General features: G+C 38.2%; 1 protein-coding gene across 1 annotated transcript in view; it reads left to right on the forward strand.

Moving 5' to 3' along the window:
• Nucleotides 1-24,161, forward strand: part of ush2a (Usher syndrome 2A (autosomal recessive, mild)) — a 370,702-nt gene that overhangs the window by 262,307 nt on the left and 84,234 nt on the right. The window contains exons 49-54 of the mRNA XM_042333157.1: nt 1,257-1,369; nt 6,287-6,476; nt 8,032-8,200; nt 9,515-9,736; nt 17,650-17,867; nt 18,317-18,319. Coding sequence (XP_042189091.1) covers nt 1,257-1,369; nt 6,287-6,476; nt 8,032-8,200; nt 9,515-9,736; nt 17,650-17,867; nt 18,317-18,319 — 915 coding nt within the window. The remainder of the gene's footprint in view (nt 1-1,256; nt 1,370-6,286; nt 6,477-8,031; nt 8,201-9,514; nt 9,737-17,649; nt 17,868-18,316; nt 18,320-24,161) is intronic.

Here is a 24,161-nt window from a genome sequence, read left to right on the forward strand (position 1 = left end):
CAGTACAAATTCTGGCAGTGATGTTCCATCTTGTATGTTCCCAAGCAGTCCACCAAGAACGTTTAAGGGTTGATTTGTTATATTATTGAGGAGCTGGTCATGTGAGCAGCTCTTTATTAATAATAGTTAGCAGAGCATCTGTGGATTAGTTGCACGTGTTCGTTGCTCTCCTCGGCCTCTGGCCAATGCAATTACGAATGAGAAGCATAATTTAGGTTACCGCTTCCCAAACACTTTTCTGCTGAAAACATAAGCACTTCACTTCCAGCAGCACAAACATGGCATAACCATGAGTGTTGTGAACTTGATGCCCCCGGCTCAACTGATATCAGAACTCACCCACCCTTGTTGTTTTGTCAGTTCCCTGACAGAATACTGGAGGGGAGTCTGCACATTGGCAAAGTGTTTTATCTTCAGAGGAAGAAAAGTACGACTGAGCCGTTTCCTGCTCAGTGAAATCACACTTCCCATTAGCCATTTGCAGGATGACATTTGTGGCGTCTGTCGGGTTTCTGGGTGAAGATGGAAGTGATGCAGCGGGAAGCAGTGGTGGTGGGAGAACACAGGGACAAAATCCAAACAACGCTGAAAGAATTAAAGCTCTGATGGTTACCTTGACTGTGGGTTTTTAGCTGCACAAAAATAAAATCCTCTGCTAACAGGCAGTCGGGTTGAACATGGTAATCTGCAAGCCGGAAAGCGATCGCAAAGCTAAGCTTCATGCATGTGAACATTGGGTGCAGTTGCCCAGCCTCTGACAAATCCAGATAAATTCCTAGTTGATTTAAATGCCCATGTTACGCCCTGTTTTTAAATGTTTAATTAATTAATTTAAAGATCATTAGTTTTTCCCTGCTTGTTTTTTGAGTCGAGGATGGAGAACTAAATATTTATTTTAACTTTTTTTATGGTTTGAGGGGGGAAAATAAAGCCCTTTTTTTCCCCCCTCAAAAAAAATTATGCATTTCCAACTGCTCACTCTTAAGAGGCCCAGAAAAGACCATTGCAGTGACTGCAATGTTCTTTTCTGGTCCTGTTAGAGTGAGCAGTTGGAAATGCATAATTACCATATTTTTAGCTTGCTTCGGAAACTAAGAATATATATTTCCATTAATATTAGGGACGGGCCAGTTCCCACAAGCATGTATCTATCTATATATATGACTATTAATTCAGAAAACATTAAAATTATATTTGACAGCTTTTGCACAATCAATGCAAATTTCTATTTTAATGAACTTATCTGTCCATTGAAGGTTGAGGTCTGCACAGTGTATGTCTGTGTGAAAAGCAATATCACCCAAATCACTACTGTCGAAGATGAACCAGGTGATATTGCAGCACCACATATACATGTCATCAGTTCAAGGTAAGAATCTATTTTACATCCTGAGCATAATTATTTCACCAATGATCAGATATTAATCATAGCCAATATTTTTATTAAAAAAAATCTCAGGCCTTTGATTGCATAGTCCAAATCTGTTCTGTTCTAAGCATGATCACCTGGTTTTATTCAATTTAGGAAAACGAGGCTGCACAGCCAAGTGGACGGGGCATAGCAGACTTGGGTCCTACCACTCTCTGTGAGCATTCTGCAGCATCAGTCCATGATCTACACAGTTGAATTTTTTTACACTAAATATATAAAATAAATAACTTTAAAAACCTTATGCAATGCAGTTTTGAAATGAGGCAATACGTTAAAAAGAATAAAATATAATTTGTAGTCACTTGCATCATGCTCTTTAAAATGATAAATGCCTTGAACAAAGCTGTTTACTGTTCAAAGCAGTGATACAGTGTTTGAACTCTCTTAACTGTTAGCACTAAGAGCCAGTCGCCACTGCCTGCTTGCAGGCAAGGAGATGCTTTCATGAAGTCTTCACGTGAATCAATCATACAATAAAGGCTCAAATTACACAACCAGCTCAACTAATGGAGGAATGCATCCAGAAATTGGCAAATATTATATAATCTTTCTTTCTACCATCCTTATTTAGGATCCTGCAGAAATGCATTTTAAAAAAATAAATCACCTGTCAAAGACATGTGGTTGCCTACAATTTGGAATAAAGACCTCTTGAGCTAAAAGTATGATTTGACCATAATGCCACTATGTGGAAAATAGCCCCAAAACCTGAAGAAGCATTTAAAAAAAAACATGTTGAGTTTTAAGAATATGGCCCCAGCTATTTTCTTTGCATCTTGAGGTCTACAGCATATCTGCTCTATAATTTGACAAGATTCTGTTAATGTTTCCTAGACCCTTTGAATATTTTTTAATCATTACCACAGCTTGCCTGAAATGTTCATGACATTAACTTTATTTTACGGTAGTTTGTTCTATTATTTTTTTTCACTGACGATGAGACCAGAAAACAATTGATCCAATGCTACATTCCACACAGCAAATGAGCATTTATGATTTTGAAAGTCGCTGTTCACATTATAATTGTTTTCCAATACCTCCCTTCCTGTTATTGTAAATATGCCACAATTTATATTGGATATATATTCAGTGCTTGTATTCTTCGGTAATTAATGAATATTAGTGTATTATTTGGGGATAATACAAAATAAGCAATTTGTTGTACCTATGTGTTTTAATAATAATAATAATCCTTGCAATAGACATAGTGCCTTATCATGTCTTCAAGACGTCTCAAGGTGCTTTACAAAATATACTGTAAAGTGAATTAACTGTATATTTTATTAGTGAAACGCAGCAGCCAATTGCGCACAGCAGTTTTATTAAGAACAATCCCATGGACGTCTCTCAGATTTCCTGAATCTGAGAAGTTAGCGGGGTCAGTAGGTAGAGACCTTCCACAATTACTCTATTTGGGATTCATTCTGTGTAGCTTCTGTTTTGACTTTTGGAATTATACTCGGAATTGATTCACAGTGCTGAAACATGTGCCTTATTCAGTTGGCTCTAATCTGTTAAATCCAGTCACTTTGATTTACACTTTAAAGGGAGTTCTGTGCCCTCTTACATGTGCCCCTCATACTTCATTCTCCGCACCTTTCCCGGTTCTTCTAAGATTAGTTCACGGTGTTTCCTGAGCCATCCTATTAGATTGGGAAGAAGGTACTTCAAGTTTGTCAGGGACAACATGGATATTTCAATTGTCCAGGACTCCCAGCGCAGCACTGTGGAGTGTCATTCCTCTCACAGCTTCTTCCAGATGCCAACTGTAATTCAGTATAACTTCCCAGTAGAGGTTTGATCAGAACTTGTGGAGAGTTGGAATTTCAATGTGCTGTTTACAACATGCACAAGAGCTAAACCAATCATGTTACTGTACTTCTGTGTCCCAATCACGACCTTGCTCCACTTTAGACCATCTTTCGAGCCTCTATACCCTTGTTTTCCAGTGGTGGGCGTGGATTTTAATTGAGTTTCAGATTTACAGCTTTATCGATCGATGGGTACATCACAAGTCTCATGAGCAAAGAATTAGAAGAGGCAAGATGTCGAGAAGACACAGGAGATTCTCCCGGTCTCCTGACCTATCCTCCAGATAAAATTGCTCATTCAGTTCACGGCTGTTTATGGCACATTGCTGTGCACAAATTGGCTGCCACATTCACCTTACAAATATACAGTCACCACACTTTGCAGTAATTCCTGTGAAGTGCTTTGAATTGTCTTTATTATTATTATTATCGGTTGTCCTGACATACCTGGCCACAGTTTACATGTATCCTGAGTAGTTAATTTATTTTCCATGCTAGGTTTGCTGGAGAGGAATTTAATCAATAGCAAATTTATTAATTCCAATTCGTGGGTACTGGGATTGAGTATAAAGCTCACAGCATGGTTGGAGTTTTGATTGAAATATGACATCGTGCTTTAGCAGATTAATTGAGCTAGTCTTGCAGTGAATATGAAATGATCTCATTTTCACTAATAAATGATTAGGTGGAAAAGAGTGATACAAATGTCTGTTTAAGTGTAAATGCAATTAAACTATGTTTTGATGGCTTCAACTCTCATTGCTAGTGAAAGTTCATTGAGAAGCGCTTATAAAATAGATAAATCATCATTCCTTAGCCAAAGCAAGATTGATTGATTTGTTTATTTGTTTATTTGTTTATTTGTTTATTTGTTTATTTGTTTATTTGTTTATTTGTTTATTTGTTTATTTGTTTATTTGTTTATTTGTTTATTTATTAATAATTGTTTGAGTGGGAGAAGCAGCTGGAGTCAGGACTCCACAGGGCAGGATTCCAATCGTGGGATTTCACAGTAATATGCGTCAAAAATATATATATATATATTTAAAGTTTTTCATCTCGACTACCACTCATTATTGGACAGTGTCCTTTCCCCTCAATTAACGCAGATTTTTTTTATCACTTTCCGGATGTCTGACAATGCAGAAATTTCCACTTTAAAAGGACACTGGATTCATTTGAAAAAAAAACTTGTTGCCGTAATGGGAGGGTGGTATTGTGGGTGTTCTGGAAGGATGAGATCAAAATCGCCAAATGGCTTTCCTCATCCAAACTTTTATTGTGATCTTCATTTGCCTACAAATACACATTCCCCAAAATAAAATTGGTCAGCACTTCATGGCTGTTTGTGAGACATTACTGTGAGACATTAATGGGCTGCTGTATTGGCCTACAAATATATAGTCACTACACTTTGCAGTAAAATCCTGTGAAGCGTTTGGACATATATTGATTACATGATAAGATGCTATAACATGAAACAATTATTATACTGTATTGTAAACAGTCCTTGGTGCCCAGTAACCCATACAGAACAAAATTGTTCGTATTTTCTTGCAAAATGTTGCAGCTTGTTCCAATAAGAGAACTTGTCATGTTCACAACCATTGTTTTAGTACAATAACAAATTGTCAGGGTTTGGAAAGCCCTTTTCTAATTAAGAATTGAATTGTCAATGCTTTCTGTTTCTATATTGATTGCAAGGTTTACCGTTGTTTATACAAGGAATGTGGTATACCACTTAAGCTGATCTGAATCCACATTTCAGACGTACCCAACCTTCATTTGCACTTCACAGTTTTGTGAAAAGTAGCTAATTTGAACAGAATTTTATTCAACAACACTGCTTATTTAATTGCTGCTTTGTTTTATCATATTCCTTTTCAATTACATAAGTTTTCTCCAAGAGGGTAATACAATATTACAGTTTAATCCTGTCAAGCACTTTGAGAAGTTCTCCTGACATGAAAAACATTGTCTCAAATGCAAGGATTATTAATACGCATAAACTTTTCATTTAAATAAAAATTCCTACATTGCTTGCTCTTATGATTTGTACTTTAAACATGTCTGTGATATCTCACAGGATAATGTACTCCTGATCAAAGGAACTTGAAATTCACCAGATTTTATCTTAGAATGGCACTGCGCTGTGTATGATGCATTATGGCACTTTTTATAAATATTGTTTTTACATTTGACAGCCTTTAGAATATTGCTATTCTATGGGTATCACAACTAAATATATTTAAAGCATGAGTGTCCATAAGATGCACCAGCCTCAGTTAAACAAACATTGGATACGGTCAATTGGTTAAGCAAAACCCATCCATACAGATTTTGCTGTCTCTGAATCAATCAAGTCATTTTGGCACAAATACTGTTCATGAAATTGGTTTATTTCTCCCACTAACTACTAATCTCTTATTTGCTCGTACCCCACTCTTCTCACTGCCTTCTGTACTCAGCTAACACAGACCTGCTGCATGTCCCCTACTCCTCCACGCCACCATCGGGCCAAGCATTGAGTCACTCCACACTTAACCTCAGGATCTCCCTTTGCCTCTATCCCGCCACCTTGCCTAATCTCCAACTGCTTTAAATCCCATCTGAAAATCTACTTCTTCAATCGTGTCTATCGTCATCTCCCCCTCCTCCTTCCCCTTTACTTGGTGCCCAACCCCACCATGTAAAAGTGTTCTGAGATGTTATCCTATGTGAAGGGTGCTATATAAATGCATGTTGTTGTTGTTGTTGGGAATTATAGTTCTTGGTCATTTTACTAACAAATTGTGGTATAAAGAGGCAAAATGACTTGTCAACACTTGTTAGCCTAACTAAACAGAACAAAAATCAGTCTTCCACTATCCAGTCTTCTGCCGTCCACTCTTACACTGTCCAGTCTTATATTGTTCATCTTACACTGTCCAGTCTGATAATGTTCAATCTTACACTGTCTAGTCTAACAGTGTCTAGACCTGTCAACAAATATCAGAGCAGCACTTTTTGATACCACTCATGTAGTTCTGCTATATTTGGCCAGATCTCTTCGAATTGATTGGACATCTCCTGGTCGACCAAATGGAATCCTAAAGGGTTATGAGCTTTGGAGAAGCACTTTGCACCATTGTGTGGAGATCATGAGCCCGAAAGCAAACCAACAGTGCACCTACGTTGAGTGTAAAAGAATTGAAAATATTTGTGAGCACGCCTGTTATCAGCCATTGAGTCAGGTACTGAATACTCCTCTGTTAATTATTGTGAACATACCGTAGTAGCAAAATGTAATTCTGTAGTAAATTGAGATGATTATCACAAAGTGGTTCTTTTGAAATGCTTCCCTTCAAGAGAGAACAGACAGATATGAGCTAAGATCCCTTCTCCTTATTGTTATCCAGTGACCTTGCTGGAAATTGCACAAGGATCGAGCCTGGCTGGGACAGCAGCTTCTGCTAGCGCTTACTATCTAGGTTCAGCTTTGAAGAATGGCCACTTAAACTGTCTAATGGAGGGCTTGTACTAATGTACTCCAGGACAAGTCTGCACTCTTTCGGGAAAGGAATGGAGAAAATTGAAAGAGGAAACTTTGAGCAAAACTATTTGGAATCAGAAACCACTATTTGGAATCAGAAACCCATTCCAGTGCCTTGTTTAATATTTGGCTGAGGAGGAAGGGGAAGGAAAATAAAGCTTAAATGTCTATTGGGTTTGTTTATTGTTTTAAAATGTAAGATAACCACGACTGATGGCACAGGGTTCTATGACCAGGTGTTATGTTTGTGAGAGTCGAAATAGAGAGGATGAAAGAAAGAGCGTTCCTCAGGAAACGTGTAACATTTTGTGGTGGTGTTACAATAACAGAAAATGCTGGGACTACAAAGCATTGGGAAAAAGAGAGGTGCTCGCGAGGATTATAAGAATAAGAGCAGGACATTGAGCTTGTTGAACCTGTTCTGCAGGTTGTATTCAAATTAGATAATTAGATGTTTAATGTTTTAAAAAAAGTTAGATGATAATTGCTAAAAGAACCAAGAGAGTTGTTACGGTCTGGAATGCACTGCCTGAAAGGGTGGTAGAAACAGATTTGATAGTAGCTATCAAAAGGCAATTGCCTAGGTCCTTGATAAGGAACAATTTGCTGAGGTATTGGGTAAGAACAGAGGAGTGGGACGAGTTGGAGAGCTCTTTCCAAGAGCCGGCGCAGGCACGATGGGCCGAATGGCCTCCTTCTGTGCTCTAAAATTCTATGATACTAGATCATCCCATCTTCTTCCTCATCCTTTAAAATATTTTTATGACTGATGAAGGGTAGGACCCAAACTATGACATTATCTTTCAGATGCTGATTGAGCTGTTGTGTTAGTTTTCATTTTCTGAGTTTACTTCAGATTTCTGCTTTTATTTGCTTTTATTCCCTTTTTTAAAATCAAGTACCGTACTGCATTGTTTTTGTTTTTTGTTTTCCACTAGTTACTCAGTTTGAAGAACTGTTTAATGTGTAACTTTCAAATTAAGAACAACAATACTAAACTTAAGCGTTTGGAGATAGATATATATATATATAATACATGTATATGCCAGTGTTTGGCTGGAGTCATTTGTCATAATCAGCAATGCAAAGGTTAGTTTGTTGAGCAGATTTGAACCATTCTAAACTCTTTCTTGACTCACTGGGTTCCTACTTTACAGCTGAGCAGATTCATTACAGCTCAGATTTTACTCCAACATGTTACTGTGGGTAAAACGATGATGTGCTTTGCATGAAATGTCCCATAATGTTCTTAATAGGTTTGCTGTGATGGAGTGCTTTATAGCCGTCAGCCAGGCTACACTTGCTGTGATGACAGATATGTTGCTTCAAGTTTCAACTCCTCAGTTGTGTGTTGCAGTGGGCAACTCTACGCATTCCAACCTGGGTATCAGTGTTGTGGGAATTATTACGTAAGAGTCCTGCCAGGTAGGCAAGCCTAAATTTTTATCTGTGTTCTACTGCCAGTCGTTTGCTGACATTGAGTCACTTGACATTTTAAATGGGAGAGATGCTTTGTTCCCTATTACTGCACAAATGAACCTCAGAAGCTTAAGCACATTATGTATTATAACGTGTCCATAATCGGCAGACTTAGCTACTGGATGAAAAAAACGAATCGACCTCCACATGGTTATAACATTCTAACAACAATGTCAGCCCCTATAAAAGTCAAAACCTCATCCCTGCTTAAGCTGTAGGTTGCAGCACTATCTGCGTACTTCCAGTCTTCTGAGGGTCATAGTGAGCCTGTTAGATGTAGGAGAAAGCTGCATGTAAACTGAGGATCTCATGCATAATAGCTGATAATACCTCTGAGCTACTGTAAGTGCTTGACTCATTGTTATTTTTAAGCTGGTGTTTGTGCACTTCCTGTGCCTTCTCTGTGCTTGCTGGGATGAGAAATTAAAATTACGTTCTTCTTGTTTTTTGTGGTAAGTGAAAGGGTAAATATTTTGGCTTTAGAAATGTAATAAAATATAAATCTCAGACTGTCTATTTTATATATATATATATATATATATATTATGCAACTGCTATCTAGGTTTCTTCTCTCTAAATCTCAAATAATTGAGATTGTAGAAATTAAATTTCACTTTGAACAGCTGATTCGTGTTCATTGAAAGTTACAGGCTGGAATTCAAGACTAGTTGACAGAGCCTCACTTTAGATGTTTAGATATAGCTGTTTCAGAGCCAAACTTTAGATAAAGATTATCCTGTATGTGTCTTTTTTCAGTGCAAAACCTTCTACCTCTACAAATATTATTAATGATGTTATTATCCGCCTTATCTTATCCTCCTTGGAGCTGTAGGTGGGTACGTATGTGGAACTCTGAGTTTTGTTCAGATACTCCTAAGCATGGAAATAGGTTCCATTCCACAGGTGTCAACACACCCAGCTGACCAAAAGAAAATGGCTCTACAGTCCTACCCACCTATGGTGGACATGTCAGGGATCTTTCCAGTTTGGTTGATATAAGTAGTCACAAGCGGACAATAGATATTTTGTGATTAACATTTCACTTTTTATCTATTAGCGGAATATCGGCATAAATGGGTTTGAGGTAAGTGGATAGAACTTTATTACAAATAGAAAATTGTAAACTTGGTATCAGAACACATTAAACCACTTCAAATGAAAGAGCATTAGGAATTTTTTACTAAATGTCATAAAACTATTCAGCACAAAATGTTGTATTTGGCCCTCTTTGTACTAATGTAATAAATATACCCCTTTCAGGTGAGGTTTGCTGTCCCATTGTGGATCGGAACCAGATCTCTGTTGGAATTGGCGATTCATGTTGTGGGGGCCACCTTTACTTCAAAGAAGGGGACCAGATCTGTTGTGCCAATTCACTTCATGATGGTTTTAACCAACAATGTTGTGGTGGACAAGCAGTTAGCAAAGCCCATGTTTGCTGTGGCGATGAAGAAATAGGCACTACATACACACCCATTACAGGTAAGGTGCGAAACCAAGCGGAGTTTGTGGCCCATCAGTTAAAGGATAAGACAACATTCATGACACCGCTTATAATAACAATAATTCTTGCATTTGATAAAGAGCCTTATTCACATTGTTGAGACATCTCAAAGCGCTTCACAGAATATATTCTAAAGTAAATTGACGGTATCGTTTGTGCGTGAAATGCAGCAGACAATTATGCACAGCAGTGTCCCACAAACCGTTGTGGTTTGAGTGACCAAATTATTAGTGTTTGATTGATTTTTTTTTAAGGGATTATTATCCCCAGAAAGTGATCTGCCAATTGACTAACAACTGGGTTCTATCTTAAAAAAGATCTGCAAGAAATTCCTATCCCAGTGGATGGAATAAGTGCTGAGAAATTCCTATTCCTCAGAATTCAGGATTTTAGGGATTGTCCAGTAATGTTTCTGTACAAATGGAACATTCCTGTCTATTTAGAACTTGAGCACAACCCTTTGGTCGTTATTTGAAGGGAAAATTCAGTTATTCACAAACTACATATTTAAAAGTAAGATGGCATTCTTTGAAAGTGTCTGCTTCAAAGCATTTTTTTCTTTCCTGGGTGACAAACAGATTTTATATATACACTCTGCGTTTTAATTCACTGGAGTCGTGTCTGAGAAAAATCTGTATAAATCAGGACAGAAATTTGTGGTGTACTCTGTTTATGCAGCTTAGTTTTGTACTTTTTAAAATGAAGCCCGTCATGAATAGTGACTCTTGCCAGTTCATGTGGATCAGGTGATTCTAAGTCTGAGGTTTATTAACTGGTTTGTACCTTGCAGTTTGTTAGAGATTGATTTTTGATCAAAAGGTGGTTAATTGCTACAGATTGGTGGATGGTCATTTGTTCTTGTACTATCATTCACACTGCACTTCACAGACTTAGCTGAGTGTCAGCCAGGCTCAGGCAGTAGCACTCTCACCTCTCAGTAAGAGTTGTGGGTTCAAACTATGTGCCTTTGCACCAACATAGTCTAGGCTGTCACACTTATATAGAGCCTCAGGCATTCCACATTGTTGGAGGTGCCGTCCTTTGGATGAGCACATTAAACTGAGGTGCTGCCTGCCTGTTCAGATGGTTGTTAAAGATTTGATGGCACTCTTTGAAAGGCGAATGGAGTTTCTCCTGGTGTCCTGGCCAACAATGCTCCAACAGAATTTTTGATTCACTACATGGTTTATTGTGGGAGATTGCTGTGCGCAAATTGGCTGTTGCATTCACATCCAAATACACACACTAAACTTTGCAGCATATCCTATGAAGTCCTGGAGCTCAGTGGTTAGAGCACTCGCTTTGCAAGTGAGAGACCTGAGTTCAATTCCAGGCAGGGCGAAACCTTGGGCAAGTTTCCTTACTCCACACGCCTAATAATAATCCCTCCAAAAAACAAAAAACAATAATAAAATTGGTCATTTTCAATCTACGACTGTTTGTGGGACATTGCTGTGCGCAATTGGCTGCCGCGTTCGCCCACAAATATACAGTCAATTCACTTTACAGTCTATTCTGTGAAGCGCTTTGGGACGTCCTCCCGACGTGAAAAGCGCTATATCAAATGCAAGGATTATTATTATTATTAAGCGCTAAAAGACATCTTCCTGACATGAAAGGCCCGATACCAAATGTAAGTATTATTATTACTATTTAGGTGTGCCATTAGGGGAGGCAGGAATTCAAATCTACTTCACAGAAACAAGAGGACATTCTCAGCCTGGCTACTTGTGCAGATGTGCTGGGTGTTTGGTCAAAATTAACAATGGATCAACTGTCACACTCCACTACTGCCAAGCGATCCAGGATAATTACCCCGCGTGAAGGGTGCAAGTTGTTTTTTTGTTGTCTGTTCTGAGTCAGGGAATGCAGCAGTAAATTCATGGATAGAGACAAAAATGCAGCAGAATTGGATGCATGGCAAAAATGCTGTCAGAGGCCAATCTGCACATTGTCTTTTGCCAAACAGCGCTTAATACTCTTTGGAATTAGATAAGCAGGTTTCATCCCCCCAGGGAAAGAGTGTGTGTTCCATTCTAGACACAGGGAAGTTTCCATGTTTAAATAACATACATATGTGAAACTCTGTCCAGTTTGGATACTCTTAAGCATGTTACAGAGTTTCTGTATGTGTCAGGCACCCGGCTGATCAGAACAACAAATTATATTTTTATAGCACCTTTCTCATCAGGAGGACATCCCCAGGCATTTAGGTGGATGTTAAAAATCCCTTGGCACTATTCGAAAAGAAAATGGAGTTTATCCCAGTGTCCGAATCAACAATCTCCCAGATAAAATTGGTCACTCACTTCATAATTGTTTGTAGGACATTGCTGGGCGCAAACTAGCTGCCGCTTTGGCCTATAAAAATACACAGTCACTGCACATAAGAATAATAATAATAGAATAAACCCTGCTTTGAGATGTCCTACTGATGTGAAAGGTGCTGTATGAAATGTAAGGATTATTATTATTATCATGACATCTAGTTGTTGCTGTGCATATATATCTTGACACATTCTGATAACTCCACTCAGAATATTTGCATGTCGATTTATGTGATGCATTACAATCATCAGTTTCTTTTTCCCTTGTTTGTTCTATCAAACTCAAACAAAGCCTTATAGCTCAGTGGTTAGAGCACTCGCCTTGCAAGCGAGTGACCTGGGTTCAATTCCAGGCAGGGCAAAACCTTAGGCAAGTTTCCTTACTCCACACGCCTAATAATAAATTGGTCATTTTCAATTCATGACTGGTTGTGGGACACTGCTGTGCGCAATTGGCTGTCGCGTTTCGCCCATAAATATACAGTCAGTTCACTTTACAGCATATTCTGTGAAGCGCTTTGAGACGTCGCGAAGACGTGAAAAGCACTATATCAAATGCAAGGATTATTATTATTATTATAAATACAATTTCCTCCCCCAATAAACCTTATGAATTACACATTTGACACAACAGTCAAGACCGAAGTGTCCTCCATTCATCTGTCCCAAAGCAAATTCAGATCACAAACATTCAAACGCTTAGCGGCTCTGCAGTACATGCTCTAGAAATCCTAGGACAACTGATCCACGGCAATAATGTTAAAATGCAAGATCACAGCATATCTTTTAATTTTTTTTATTTGTATTAAAAAGTAGTTTGATGAATGTTTTACTAAATGCACATGTACAGCCTCCGCTCAACAGAGAGAAAAAATGCATTGGCCAGTAAAAAAATCAGCTTGCAAGCAATGCAAGGGAAAAACAACTACTTGAATTTATGTAGCACCCTTCTCATAGGATAATATCTCATAGTGATGGGGTTGGGTGCAAAGCAAAGGAAAAGGGAGAGTGGGAGGTAACCATAGGGGCGGTCAAAAACTTGGTCTTTTACCCCACCTATGATCACCCTCCACTGTCTTGGCAAGGGATAGAGGCAAGGCAGAGGAGAAGTGTTCAAATGTGATTTGCTTTTATATGAATCCCGATTTATACAGTGTTTTTAATGGAGAATTGGCACTATTTTTGTGGTGATTCTGCTGGGGAAATGTGCAACATAATACGGAATAAAGTTCTTTCCTTTTTGGTAATTTGTTTGATTTTCACCAGCGAAGTCTTCCTACGGCACAACTTTCTCCCAGTAGATGGAACCCTCCCCTCCCTTCCCCTTGGCCCCAACTCCCTTCCCCCAGTCTCTCACCATTTTCGTGCATTGGTTACTGTTGAGAAAGAGAGAGCCCTGTGTGTCTTACTGTCTCCATAATGTCTTACTGTCTGTCGAGAATTGGGAATTCACCACTTGGCGAAGCATAGGCACAAATCCCGATCCTGTCTCATAGTGGTTTGGTACTGAGCCACAGTATTTGCATTATAGACACTGAAGCCTTTGATGGCTTTGCTAACGTATTTATGGGGAAGTGAAAAGTAAATCCCATTTACCATGAAGGTTGTCGATAGATAATACAACAGGTAGCTGTAGATATATATTAAAGGCAACAGCAAATAAAAGAATTAACCAGCAACGATTTACAAGACTGGAATTCAATTATCAATTTCTGAGGATTCGTAAACCACAGGAGTAAAGCCCAAGCAGGTTATGAATTTCAGCAGAAAAACAAGATTGAATCCTAAACTCACTGCAAGCTGTTCTCCACTCTCAATATTACATACCATTTGGAAGCCAGATATTTGCATATTTTAGCGAGATATGCATTAGAGCTAAGGTTTAGGTCCTGACTCCCCCCTCCCCACTATACCACCTGTTCACCCCATCCCCTCCGATGCTAATTGAAAAAGAGATAAAAAGTTGTTTTTCCCCCAGTTATCTTGTGCTCTCATCAAAATTCTTCCAAAAAAATTCCAAAGTTTTGACTATTAATCATATTGTTAGTTGGTGGGACTTTAGTTGCACAAACAGCACAAAATTAGCTGAGGTCTTTTCCTCCATAACAACCTTCATTTATGATTAATCTCATTCTGTTAGAAGGCAAATCAGAAATCATTTCTTCAGAGGGTTGTGAAAATGCCGAATGTATGGCCCCAGGGAGTCAGAGAGGTAGGATCAATTAGGGAATAGATAGATATTTGGGAAGAAAGAGTATTAAAGGGTATTGGGAAGTGTAAGGTGTTGTTGTTGAGGCACTCTTTTCTCTGAGTCAGAATGTTATAGGTTCAAACCCCATGCCAGGACCTTGAATTCATAGTCTAGGCTGACACTCCAGTGCAGTGCTGGGATAGTCAGAGGTCATGTCCTTCAGGTGAGATGTTAAAATAAAGTCTTGTCCTTCTATTTAGGTGGACGATAAAGATCCTGTGGCATTATTTGAAAACAAAAGGGAGTTTCTCCCGGTGTCCTGGCTAAAACTCTTTCAGATGAAATTGGGCATTCATTTCATGGCTAGTTGTTGGACATTACTGTGCACACGTTGGCTGCCATGTTTGCCTACAAAATACTCAGTCACTGTACTTTGCAGTAAATCCTGTTAAGCACTTTTTTTGAGATGTTTCAAAACGGTTTATCAGGGAATGGTGGTGAAGACACTGGGAAATGGGACCTTGATGTATGTTCCTAATTTGTGCACAGCAATGTCCCACAAGCAGTCATGAAGCGAATGACCTGATCAGACTAAGTTTACTGTTAATTCAATAAATCAGCATTACCAAATTCAGCCAATCTTCAATTCTACCTTTTGGAATTCACTGCCCTCTATAAACTTCCAGCAGAATGGAGAATATTCCTTCAAATTGAAAACATATGTCCTTCTTTTGTCAAGCTGCTGATTCAAGCTGAAATATAGTTCCATTGGTTACCTTCTGGTGAAATCATTGCACAGCTGGAATTTCAGCCCTCAGGAATATGAGATTAGATTCACTTGTTTATGTGGGAAAAAATCAGTGATCCACAGTTGATGGGTTGACTAAACTAGTAATGTCTGTTAACATTTCAGGTTTCATCAGACAAAAGGTCATTGACCTGAAGAGTTAACTCACCTTTCTCTCTCCATAGATGCTGCCTGGCCTGCTACGTGCTCCCGGCGACTTCTGTTTTTGTTTCAGATTTCCAGCATCTGCAGTATTTTGCCCTTTTTATAAAAACTAGTAATGCTTTATGATTCTATCATTTTAATTGCTAATGTCAAGTTAATGCTCTTTGAAAAGAATTCAAAAATATACTTCCCATTCCATCTCCTGGGGTTTGCTGACAACCTAGTTCATTTAGCACCCTCTCTATTCTGGGACAGAAGCTTGTCAGTTCAGGCTCCACCTTGGGCCTTTAAGCTCACAGTCTAAACTGACACTCCAGTGCAGTGTTGGAGGGAGATATTGTCCTTTGGATGAGAGATAAAATAGAAGCCCTGCCTGCCTGTTCAGTAAATGATCCAAAGACACTATTTGAAAAGAGTAAGGAGTTTCTCCCTGGCTAACAATCTTCCGGTTAAATTATCATGGCTGTTTGTGTGATCTTGCTGTGTACAAATTGGCTGCCAAGTTTGCCTACAAATACAGAGTCACTACACTTGTACACTAGGCAGCCATTACTTGTGAAGTGCTTTGAGACTTTTCAGTGTTATAAGCCTCAAATGTTTATTTAAATGCAAAGATTTTTATTATTATTTATTCCTGCTCGTTTATTTCCCTTCAGATTTATCCTGAATTCCTTTGGGTCGAGCAGTGTATTCTATTCCTGGCAGTTCTCTGATGATTTGCATCTTTTTCCCTAGTTCTCCCTAGCGTGCCTCTTGCCTCTGAGTCAGAAGGTTGTCAGTTTATGCCCCATGTGGTGTGTTGCATTGTTGGAGATGCTGTCCTTTGGATGAGATGTTAAACTAAGGTCCCCTCTGCCCGGTGAGGTGGACAATAAAGATACCATGGCACTATTCAAAAAGAGAAGAGCAATTCTCCCTGTGTCCTGGCCAGCAATCCCCCAAATAACAAAACTTCATGGCTGTTTGAAGGACATTAGCTGTGCGCAAATTGGCTGTGTTGGGTCTCCGTATATCTATTGATATAAGTAGAGAAATACATTCATGCTCCCTGCCAATTGATGGTAATTCGACCTCATGTACACCCTAGTTATTGTCGGGATATCCAAAATGCACAAAATGGGGGGGGCAGAAATATGTATGATATGTTAATTAAAACTAGTGCTAACTATTATATATATTTTCACCCCACGTTTCCATGGTAAATTGTGAATGTACAGTACTGTTTATTTAATTTTAGAAGAGCGAAAGACCTTGATGCACTCTGGTGATTCCCCTATCATGTCATAATAATAATAAACCTTTCATTTGATATAGCATCTTATCACCTTGTCGAGAATATCGCAAAGTGCTTCACAGGATTTATTGTAAAGTGACTGTGTATCTGTAGCCAAATGTGGCAGCCAGTAAGCATACAGCAATGTCCTACAGACTGAAAGGAATGGTTGATTTTATGGGGACAATTGTTTCGCCCACAAAACATAGTCAATTCATTTTATGGTATATTCTGTGAAGCACTTTGAGACGTCTCAGAGACGTGATAAGGCTCTATATCAAATGCAAAGATTATTATTGTTATAAGGATTATTATATATTGTAGGTCAGAAAATGGGAAGAAACTCGAACCATAAGTTTACACTGTTTCAATAAACAGATGAATTCCTATAAGAAGGTTACACAAAGACTAGGCATATTTCACAGCTAGAACCTCAAAGAATCTTTCATCTCAAACTTATATTTCGTCCACAAAATATACAGTCAATTCACTTTACAGTATACTCTATGAAGCGCTTTGAGATGTCTCAAGGACGTGATAAGATTCTATATCAAATGTCAGGATTATTATTATATCCTTTACAGAAAACCTTTCCTGACCTTTAGGTTTTTTTTGAAAAAAATAATTTGAAATAAAAATTATGAATTAGGCAATACTGTGAAGAAAAAAAATAAGGTCAGCAGCTGAAAGGACAGAAGTCAAGCAGTGCAATTGATATTTTAAAACAAAGTCAGGGTTCAAAGAGTATACACAAGGCTATTTTAGAAAATTTGCAGAGCTCTGTATGTGCTACTCATTCAGGCTGAAGTGACGCAGTCTGGGAATTGCTACCAAACCACACTCGGCAACATCTGCTCTCTCTAAGTGAGTTAGCACACGTCAGACATCTTTATGTCAGAATGCCGCAGTGATGGATGCAGTTGCTGAAATGTTGCATAAAATCTGGTGTGTAGTTCTGGCTGTTAAGTGAAATTGCTATTTAAATTAATGGCGCTGTCATAGTTTATCTGTGCAAAGAATGAACACTGATTAGGGTATTAAGCAATTAGCAATTTATCATACTGGAACAAGCTTGGTAATAATTAGAGTGGCATTGCTATACTAAAGGTGATAAAAAAAATAAAGTACGGTGTTTTTCTTTGTGCTAGGGATGGTCTGTTGTGGACAGGACCTGGTGAATGCATCAATTGCCCTTTGCTGTTCTGGTCCCGATGGGTCAAGGAAATCCCACATCAGTGATGCATCTCAAATGAAGTGTTGTGGTACTGAACTTATATCTGGTAATGAGGAATGTTGTAATGGGGTCGGTTATAATCCCTCAAAACAGGTCTGCGCTGACAGGACTTCAAGTGGAACAGTTCTAAAGGTAATATGCTTGCTTTGCTCCATTGTTCTTGCGTACTAAACTCGCTGTTACCTCACGCTTGTGATTGATGTAACTAGTTTAAGGTTTAAGTGTTTTTGCCAGGACAGATGTGCATTATCTGCCTCGGTTGCTGGATGAACACACTTATCTGTGTGTGATTCCAATTGTTCAGCTTAACTATTGTGGATGTGAAAGAGGGGAAAGCAACATTCTTTATCAAAACAGGTCTTTATCAAGTCTTTCACAAACCTTTAGCAAAGATGTAGTAATTGATCCTTTGACTAAACCATCTGATTATTTTTTATAAAAATTCATTACGGGTCAATGGAAAATAGAAGGGATTTATTAACTACAAGCTAAGGAACTGTTCATACGTAGCTTACCTTAGCTGTCATATGGCTGAGTGGATAACTTCACTGTGTAGTGTGGAACTGAGCCATGTACACCAGCAAGTTCTTGGTCTGTGCTGATTCGGCTGATCTCAGCAAGCACAGAACGAAGGCATTGCGCTTTGAGTTTGAAAGGAAAGAATAATGCCTTTTTTTCTCTTGATTGCTATCCACTCATCCCTGCTAGAAAGTATGGATATGGTCACAAAGACAAGATCAGGTTTAGCCTTGATGCCTGTATAGGACGCTCTGGAATGCTACCCTGCATGAAAAGCGCAAGTTGTTGTTATATGTTTGCTCAATCTGTTGACATTCACTTTATACCCTGATACATCAAGAATGGTCCATTTAGATTAGGTGTCGGAGGTTGGCTAATGAACCTGGAACTGTTCTCCAGTATAAGCCAGCACCCTCAACACAGGCTAGAGAAAATTACAGTGAGTCCTTTTGAAAAAAATGTAAAGCAAGCTTTATTTCATCATCACCTCTTGAATACCACTGTAAAATAGATTACAATTATAGTAGTGCTGCCATTTTTAAGTATATACAAAATGAAGAGAAACATGAACTGTGCCAAGCTCTCTCTCTCTCTCTCTCTCTCTCTCTCTCTCACACACACACACACACATACACACAATGTATTCTTTATGCTCTATGACAATAAAATTATGACCCTCGCCAAAAGCCTGATAACAATAACACTACTTGATATAGGGCCTTTCACGTCAGGAGGATGTCTCAAAGCCTTTCACAGGATTTAATGTAAAATGCAGTGACTATATTTTCCAGGCAAATATTGTAGACTGATATTATTTAGTACCCATTAAAACATTAAATTGCACAGTTACTGGCAAACACTCATCATGACTTCCTCCTTGTGATAAGAGCTGAGACTGGGGAATACATGTGCTGGAAACAAACAACAAAGTGATGCATAAGCTATTTTATTTAAAACAGATTGGTATCACTTCATTTCAAATGTCTGTTAAAATGTAGTGTTTAATGTTTAACAAAGCTCTAATGCTCCAGCTATAAAAAATGTATAGTTGTTTAATAAGATCAGAATCACATTGGTATGAATAAGTAAAACATGTTTAATAAAATCACGTTACACTATAATAATTAATTAGTAATATTTCAGCAGAGATGTAAATACAGAGCTATACCCAGATTATAAATTTTGCATAACATATGTAACATGTTATTAATTTGTAATAAACATTGATTGTGAATCACTGAGAGATGTGATGCTATTACGTTCAGTACTGCTATCTAGGGTCTATCACTGCATCCCAAATCATGAATAAATTGTCAGTAAGGTTATTATTTTGAAAAAGAGGACAACCTCCTGTAATGAGGAATCCATTTGCAGATGTGATTACTTACCTGTGTCTTTGCATCATTGCGAAATGACACTACTTCACTTTAAGTGTCCAGCGTGGTTATGATATATACTGGATGTACGGTTTTCCCCATAATCAACTGCAGATTATTCCTCTGGAAATCTGCAGTAATGACATCCCAAGCACCTTTAATCCCCTCTATGAACATCGCACTGTACCAGTCTCAGCTGTCAGTTTACCACAGAAAACCCACAAGGGAGTTAAAAAAAAGCTGCACCTCAAACTTTAGCTCTCGTCAACTTCTTTTACTGCTGATGATATTTATATCCAAGACAACAAGAAGATACATAAAAAAAAGTTGCTGACTCTGGCCACCATGAAGATATCCATAGATTCCTGGATAGACATGTTTCCTGATACCTGTTTACAGTGGAAAAAGGGAGAGAAAACTGACAAACCTAGTGACATGAACAAGGATGTCTGTCTTTCATTCAGTACAAATAATAACTGAACAGAGTGATTTAATTCCATTGTGTACTCTAATCCAGGCTTCAGATGGTATTTTATTTTGAATTCTCGCTCTGGGTTTAAGTATATCTTAGGAATCCATCAGACGGATTATAGTTTTCCAATCAATGCTTCTACTCATTATGCAACATGTTATTTGTTTCAAGCTGAATCTATAACACCATAATAAAGTTGTCACAAAAATACATTGGAAGCTGAAAATGAATGGTAATATTTTTGATGATAATCTTATGGATTCAAATATGATTGCAGCCTACTTGTAAATGTCTCACAGCCAGTGCTTATTGCAAATCAATAAAACATATTGGACGGTGTTACCGAACATTTAAAACTGACTTATAGATTTGCCCTGAAAGATTTGCTGAAATGTTACTTTCTAATTATTATAGTGGTTAAATTTCCATCAATGATCTCACAGTGGTAATAAACGACTGATCATTTTCATACAGTTTGGGGAATGCAATTTTGCAGAAAGGATTACTGCAGAAGGGAAACAAATTTGTGGTTCTGAGTTTAAACTTAACACATTGAGGGGGGTTAGTTGATGCCTTTTATATATTATGGAGGGACATTTGAGGGAGAAGGGAACAGGGGTTTGGGAGATGATTAGTTCAGGTGAGGCTCAACTGGGGCAAATAGATTTCCGTGCTGTAGCATTCAATGTAATTCTATGAATGTTACGTGTTTACAACAACAACTTGCATTTATATAATAATAATAATCCTTACATTTCATGTAGTGCCTTATCATGTCTTCGAGACGTCTCAAAGTGCTTCCCAGAATATACTGTAAAGTGAATTGACTGTCTATTTTGGAGGCGAAACACGGTAGCCAATTGCGCACAACAGTGTCCCACAAAGTCATGGATTGAGTGCCCAATATAACATCCTTCACGCAGGATAGTGGGTCTCGAAGCAATCATTTCCATTTATTCCTTGATTTTATTTTGTACCAATGCCTATGGATTCTTCTTGTACTCATTATTTTCACTGAAGTTCTGAGAAGACATTGGCCACTGACTCAGTGCTCCCTACAACACTGAATATTAAACCGCATTTAATCAAATCTGATTTTAACGATGGGCCTGAAATTCCATTCAGTCTTAGCCAGTAAGACCATTGTTCTTAACATTCAAGATTGCTCAGAATTACAGGTGAACAATTTTGTTCACCAGCAGAAGTGCTAAGAATTAAATTGAGACTTAATTTGGAAATCAGTTCTTTAAGAACTATAGAAAAACTGGCTTCCAAATTAAGGTGGAATTTTGAGCCGAAGGTACCCAACCCCAATAAACTGTTGATTTCTCAGGCTACAAATGAAACGGTGCAGACAAAAAGAATGAAAGGAACAAAATAATTGAATCCTTTCCCTCCCAAAAAATAAATATTTAAATAACACTGGATGTTGCTTGCATTCTAGTGGCTGCACTGCATTGTTGGAGGTTAAATGAAATGTTAAACTGAGGCTGTTTAGGTGGTTATTAAAGATTCCTTGGCTGTCTCTGAAAAGAAAAGAGAGTTTCTCTTGGTATCCTGGTCAACATTCACCCCCACCACCCCCCAATAAATCTGATCATTCACTTCATGGCTGTTTTTGGCACATTGCTATGGTTGTTTTGTTCATCTGCAAAATTCATAACACTTACCAACAAATCCTGTGAAGTGCTTTGAGACGTCCTCCCGACATGATAGGCATTATACCAATTATTAGGAATCTTTTTATTAATCACCATCTCTGCTGCTGTTTGATCCACTGTTGATGTTTCTGGTGCTGAGCAGCTTTCAAAAAGTACGATCCTGGCTCAAATAATGGTGGTGAACTCACCATTGCCAACCCCATACTGAAGAGGGGGATTAGTTGATACCTGTTATATATTATGGAGGGATATTTAGCTGAGCTGATTGTCCTTTGTGGTGAGATTGAATCTGGAGTTCTTCGCTCAATTAGAACACTGGATTTTCAAACACTGTTCAAGGAGTTGATATAGAACACTTAAAGTGAAATGTTCCCCAGAGATCTTTGATGCAGTTCCTGTAAGATTCACATGAGGCAGTTGATTTACTGTATATTGTATGAATACATAATGATGATTGCAGGACTTAGGGTCCTGGAGACTTATACTCTGCAGGCCAGCCTTCACAGCACTTAACATAAAAGACAGACTTGAAAGCATCATTGAACTTCAGAGATATTTCTTATGGCCTTAGTCTTTTAGACCCTTGACTTAAAAAGCAAAACTGTGCAAAATTTTGGAACATTCTTAAATTCGATTTTAATGTTTGCTCCCAAAGCCAGTTTGCTCCCAAATGCAAACTGAATTTAAGAATTTTCCAAAATTTTGCGCAAACCCTGTTTCATGATTATATGTTGTATCCCACAATATTATTTCCCAAAAGAAAAGAGCATAAATGTCAGAAATATAGTTTTTTCAATATAAAAATGGTGAATTTTAACTTTAGCTTGACACAGAGCTCCTTTAAACTGTAATCAGGAATAGATTGTATCACCTTAGAGATGTGTGTGGAGAGTGCCCTGATTGTGCTTGCTTATCAGAGTGTTGTCAGGACAGGTTAAAAGTGGAGTTAACTTGCACATAATCCTGTTTTAAACAAGTTGTTTCAAGTCCCAATATATTTTGCTAATTAGTAGTCTAAAATGGTACCTGTAGGTACATACCCCTCCTGTTTGTTGTTAAAGAAAGCAAAAGGTGTTATCACCTTGGGAGCACATTTCAATGTAGATATTCTTCCAGAATGATAAATGTATAAAATACAAGAAAATCACTGGTGCATCTTCCCATTGCAAAATTTGCTAATTTGATTCAAAATGCTGATCGCAGTTTCCATTTGTAACATCGAAAGCCATCTTGACTTGCAACAATTGCAAATCGGTTACTTGTGATTTCCAAAAGCCACGAGTGCAAATCAAAGGCTGAAAAGCAAAACAGGCTGATGGCATATCGCTCTCAGGTCTTTGTTCACTGTTTGCTGGATTCCATAATTGCACTCGACCATTTTGGAAATATCACAAATGAATCAGCTTTCAATATTTGTAAACAGAAATCACAATGACTGCTTTAAATCCTGTTTTGGAATATCACAAATTACACCCAGTTGACCTATAAACTGCAATCTAACAAATGGTACACCCTGATTTTCACATGGGATACTTTCTCCAGTAGTCAGTTGTGGGTCACTCAAGGACTTATTATTATTATTATTATTATTAAATAATAAAGTATTGAAAGAGAATAGGCCATTCACCTCAACACACTTGCTCCTTCTACTAACCATACAAAATCTATCCAATTGTAAGAAGCCAGCCAAACCGCTCCTCCATCTCCTAAGATGAGATCTTAGGAGATCTAAGATCGATCTCCCACCCCCAAGGGTTTTGGTCATTCACTTCATAGCTCTATTCAAAAGGAGAAGGGAGTTTCTCTCAGTGTGGAGTCCTGTGGCTCAGTGGTTAGAGCACTCGCTTTGCAAGCGAGAGACCTGAGTTCAATTCCAGGCAGGGCGAAACCTTGGGCAAGTTTCCTTACGCCTAATAATAATCCCTCCAAAACCCAAAACAATAATAAATTGGTCATTTCAATCTACGACTGTTTGTGGGACATTGCTGTGCACAATTGGCTGCCGCGTTCACCCACAAAAAAAAATACAGTCAATTCACTTTACAATGTATTCTGTGAAGCGCTTTGGGACGTCCTCCCGACGTGAAAAGTGCTATATCAAAATTCAAGGATTATTATTATAGGATTATTCTGGCCATCAACTTCCCAAATAAAATTGATCCTTCACTTCATGGCTGTTTGTGCACAAAGTGGCTGCCTCATTCACCATAAAATGCACACTTTGCAGTAAAATCCTGTGACTTATTTTGAGACTCCCCTGATTTGAAAAGCTGTATACCATATACAAGGGTTATTATTATTATTATTTTATATTCACCTAACCCCACATCTTCTTTCTTAAACCCTTGCCTGCTTCCTTCCAGGGACAAAATTGATAAGCATCCCTTTCCCTCCCAGT

The sequence above is a fragment of the Callorhinchus milii genome, unplaced genomic scaffold (genome assembly GCF_018977255.1).
Source record: "Callorhinchus milii isolate IMCB2004 unplaced genomic scaffold, IMCB_Cmil_1.0 Scaffold3, whole genome shotgun sequence".
In the NCBI taxonomy this organism is placed as follows: domain Eukaryota; kingdom Metazoa; phylum Chordata; class Chondrichthyes; order Chimaeriformes; family Callorhinchidae; genus Callorhinchus; species Callorhinchus milii.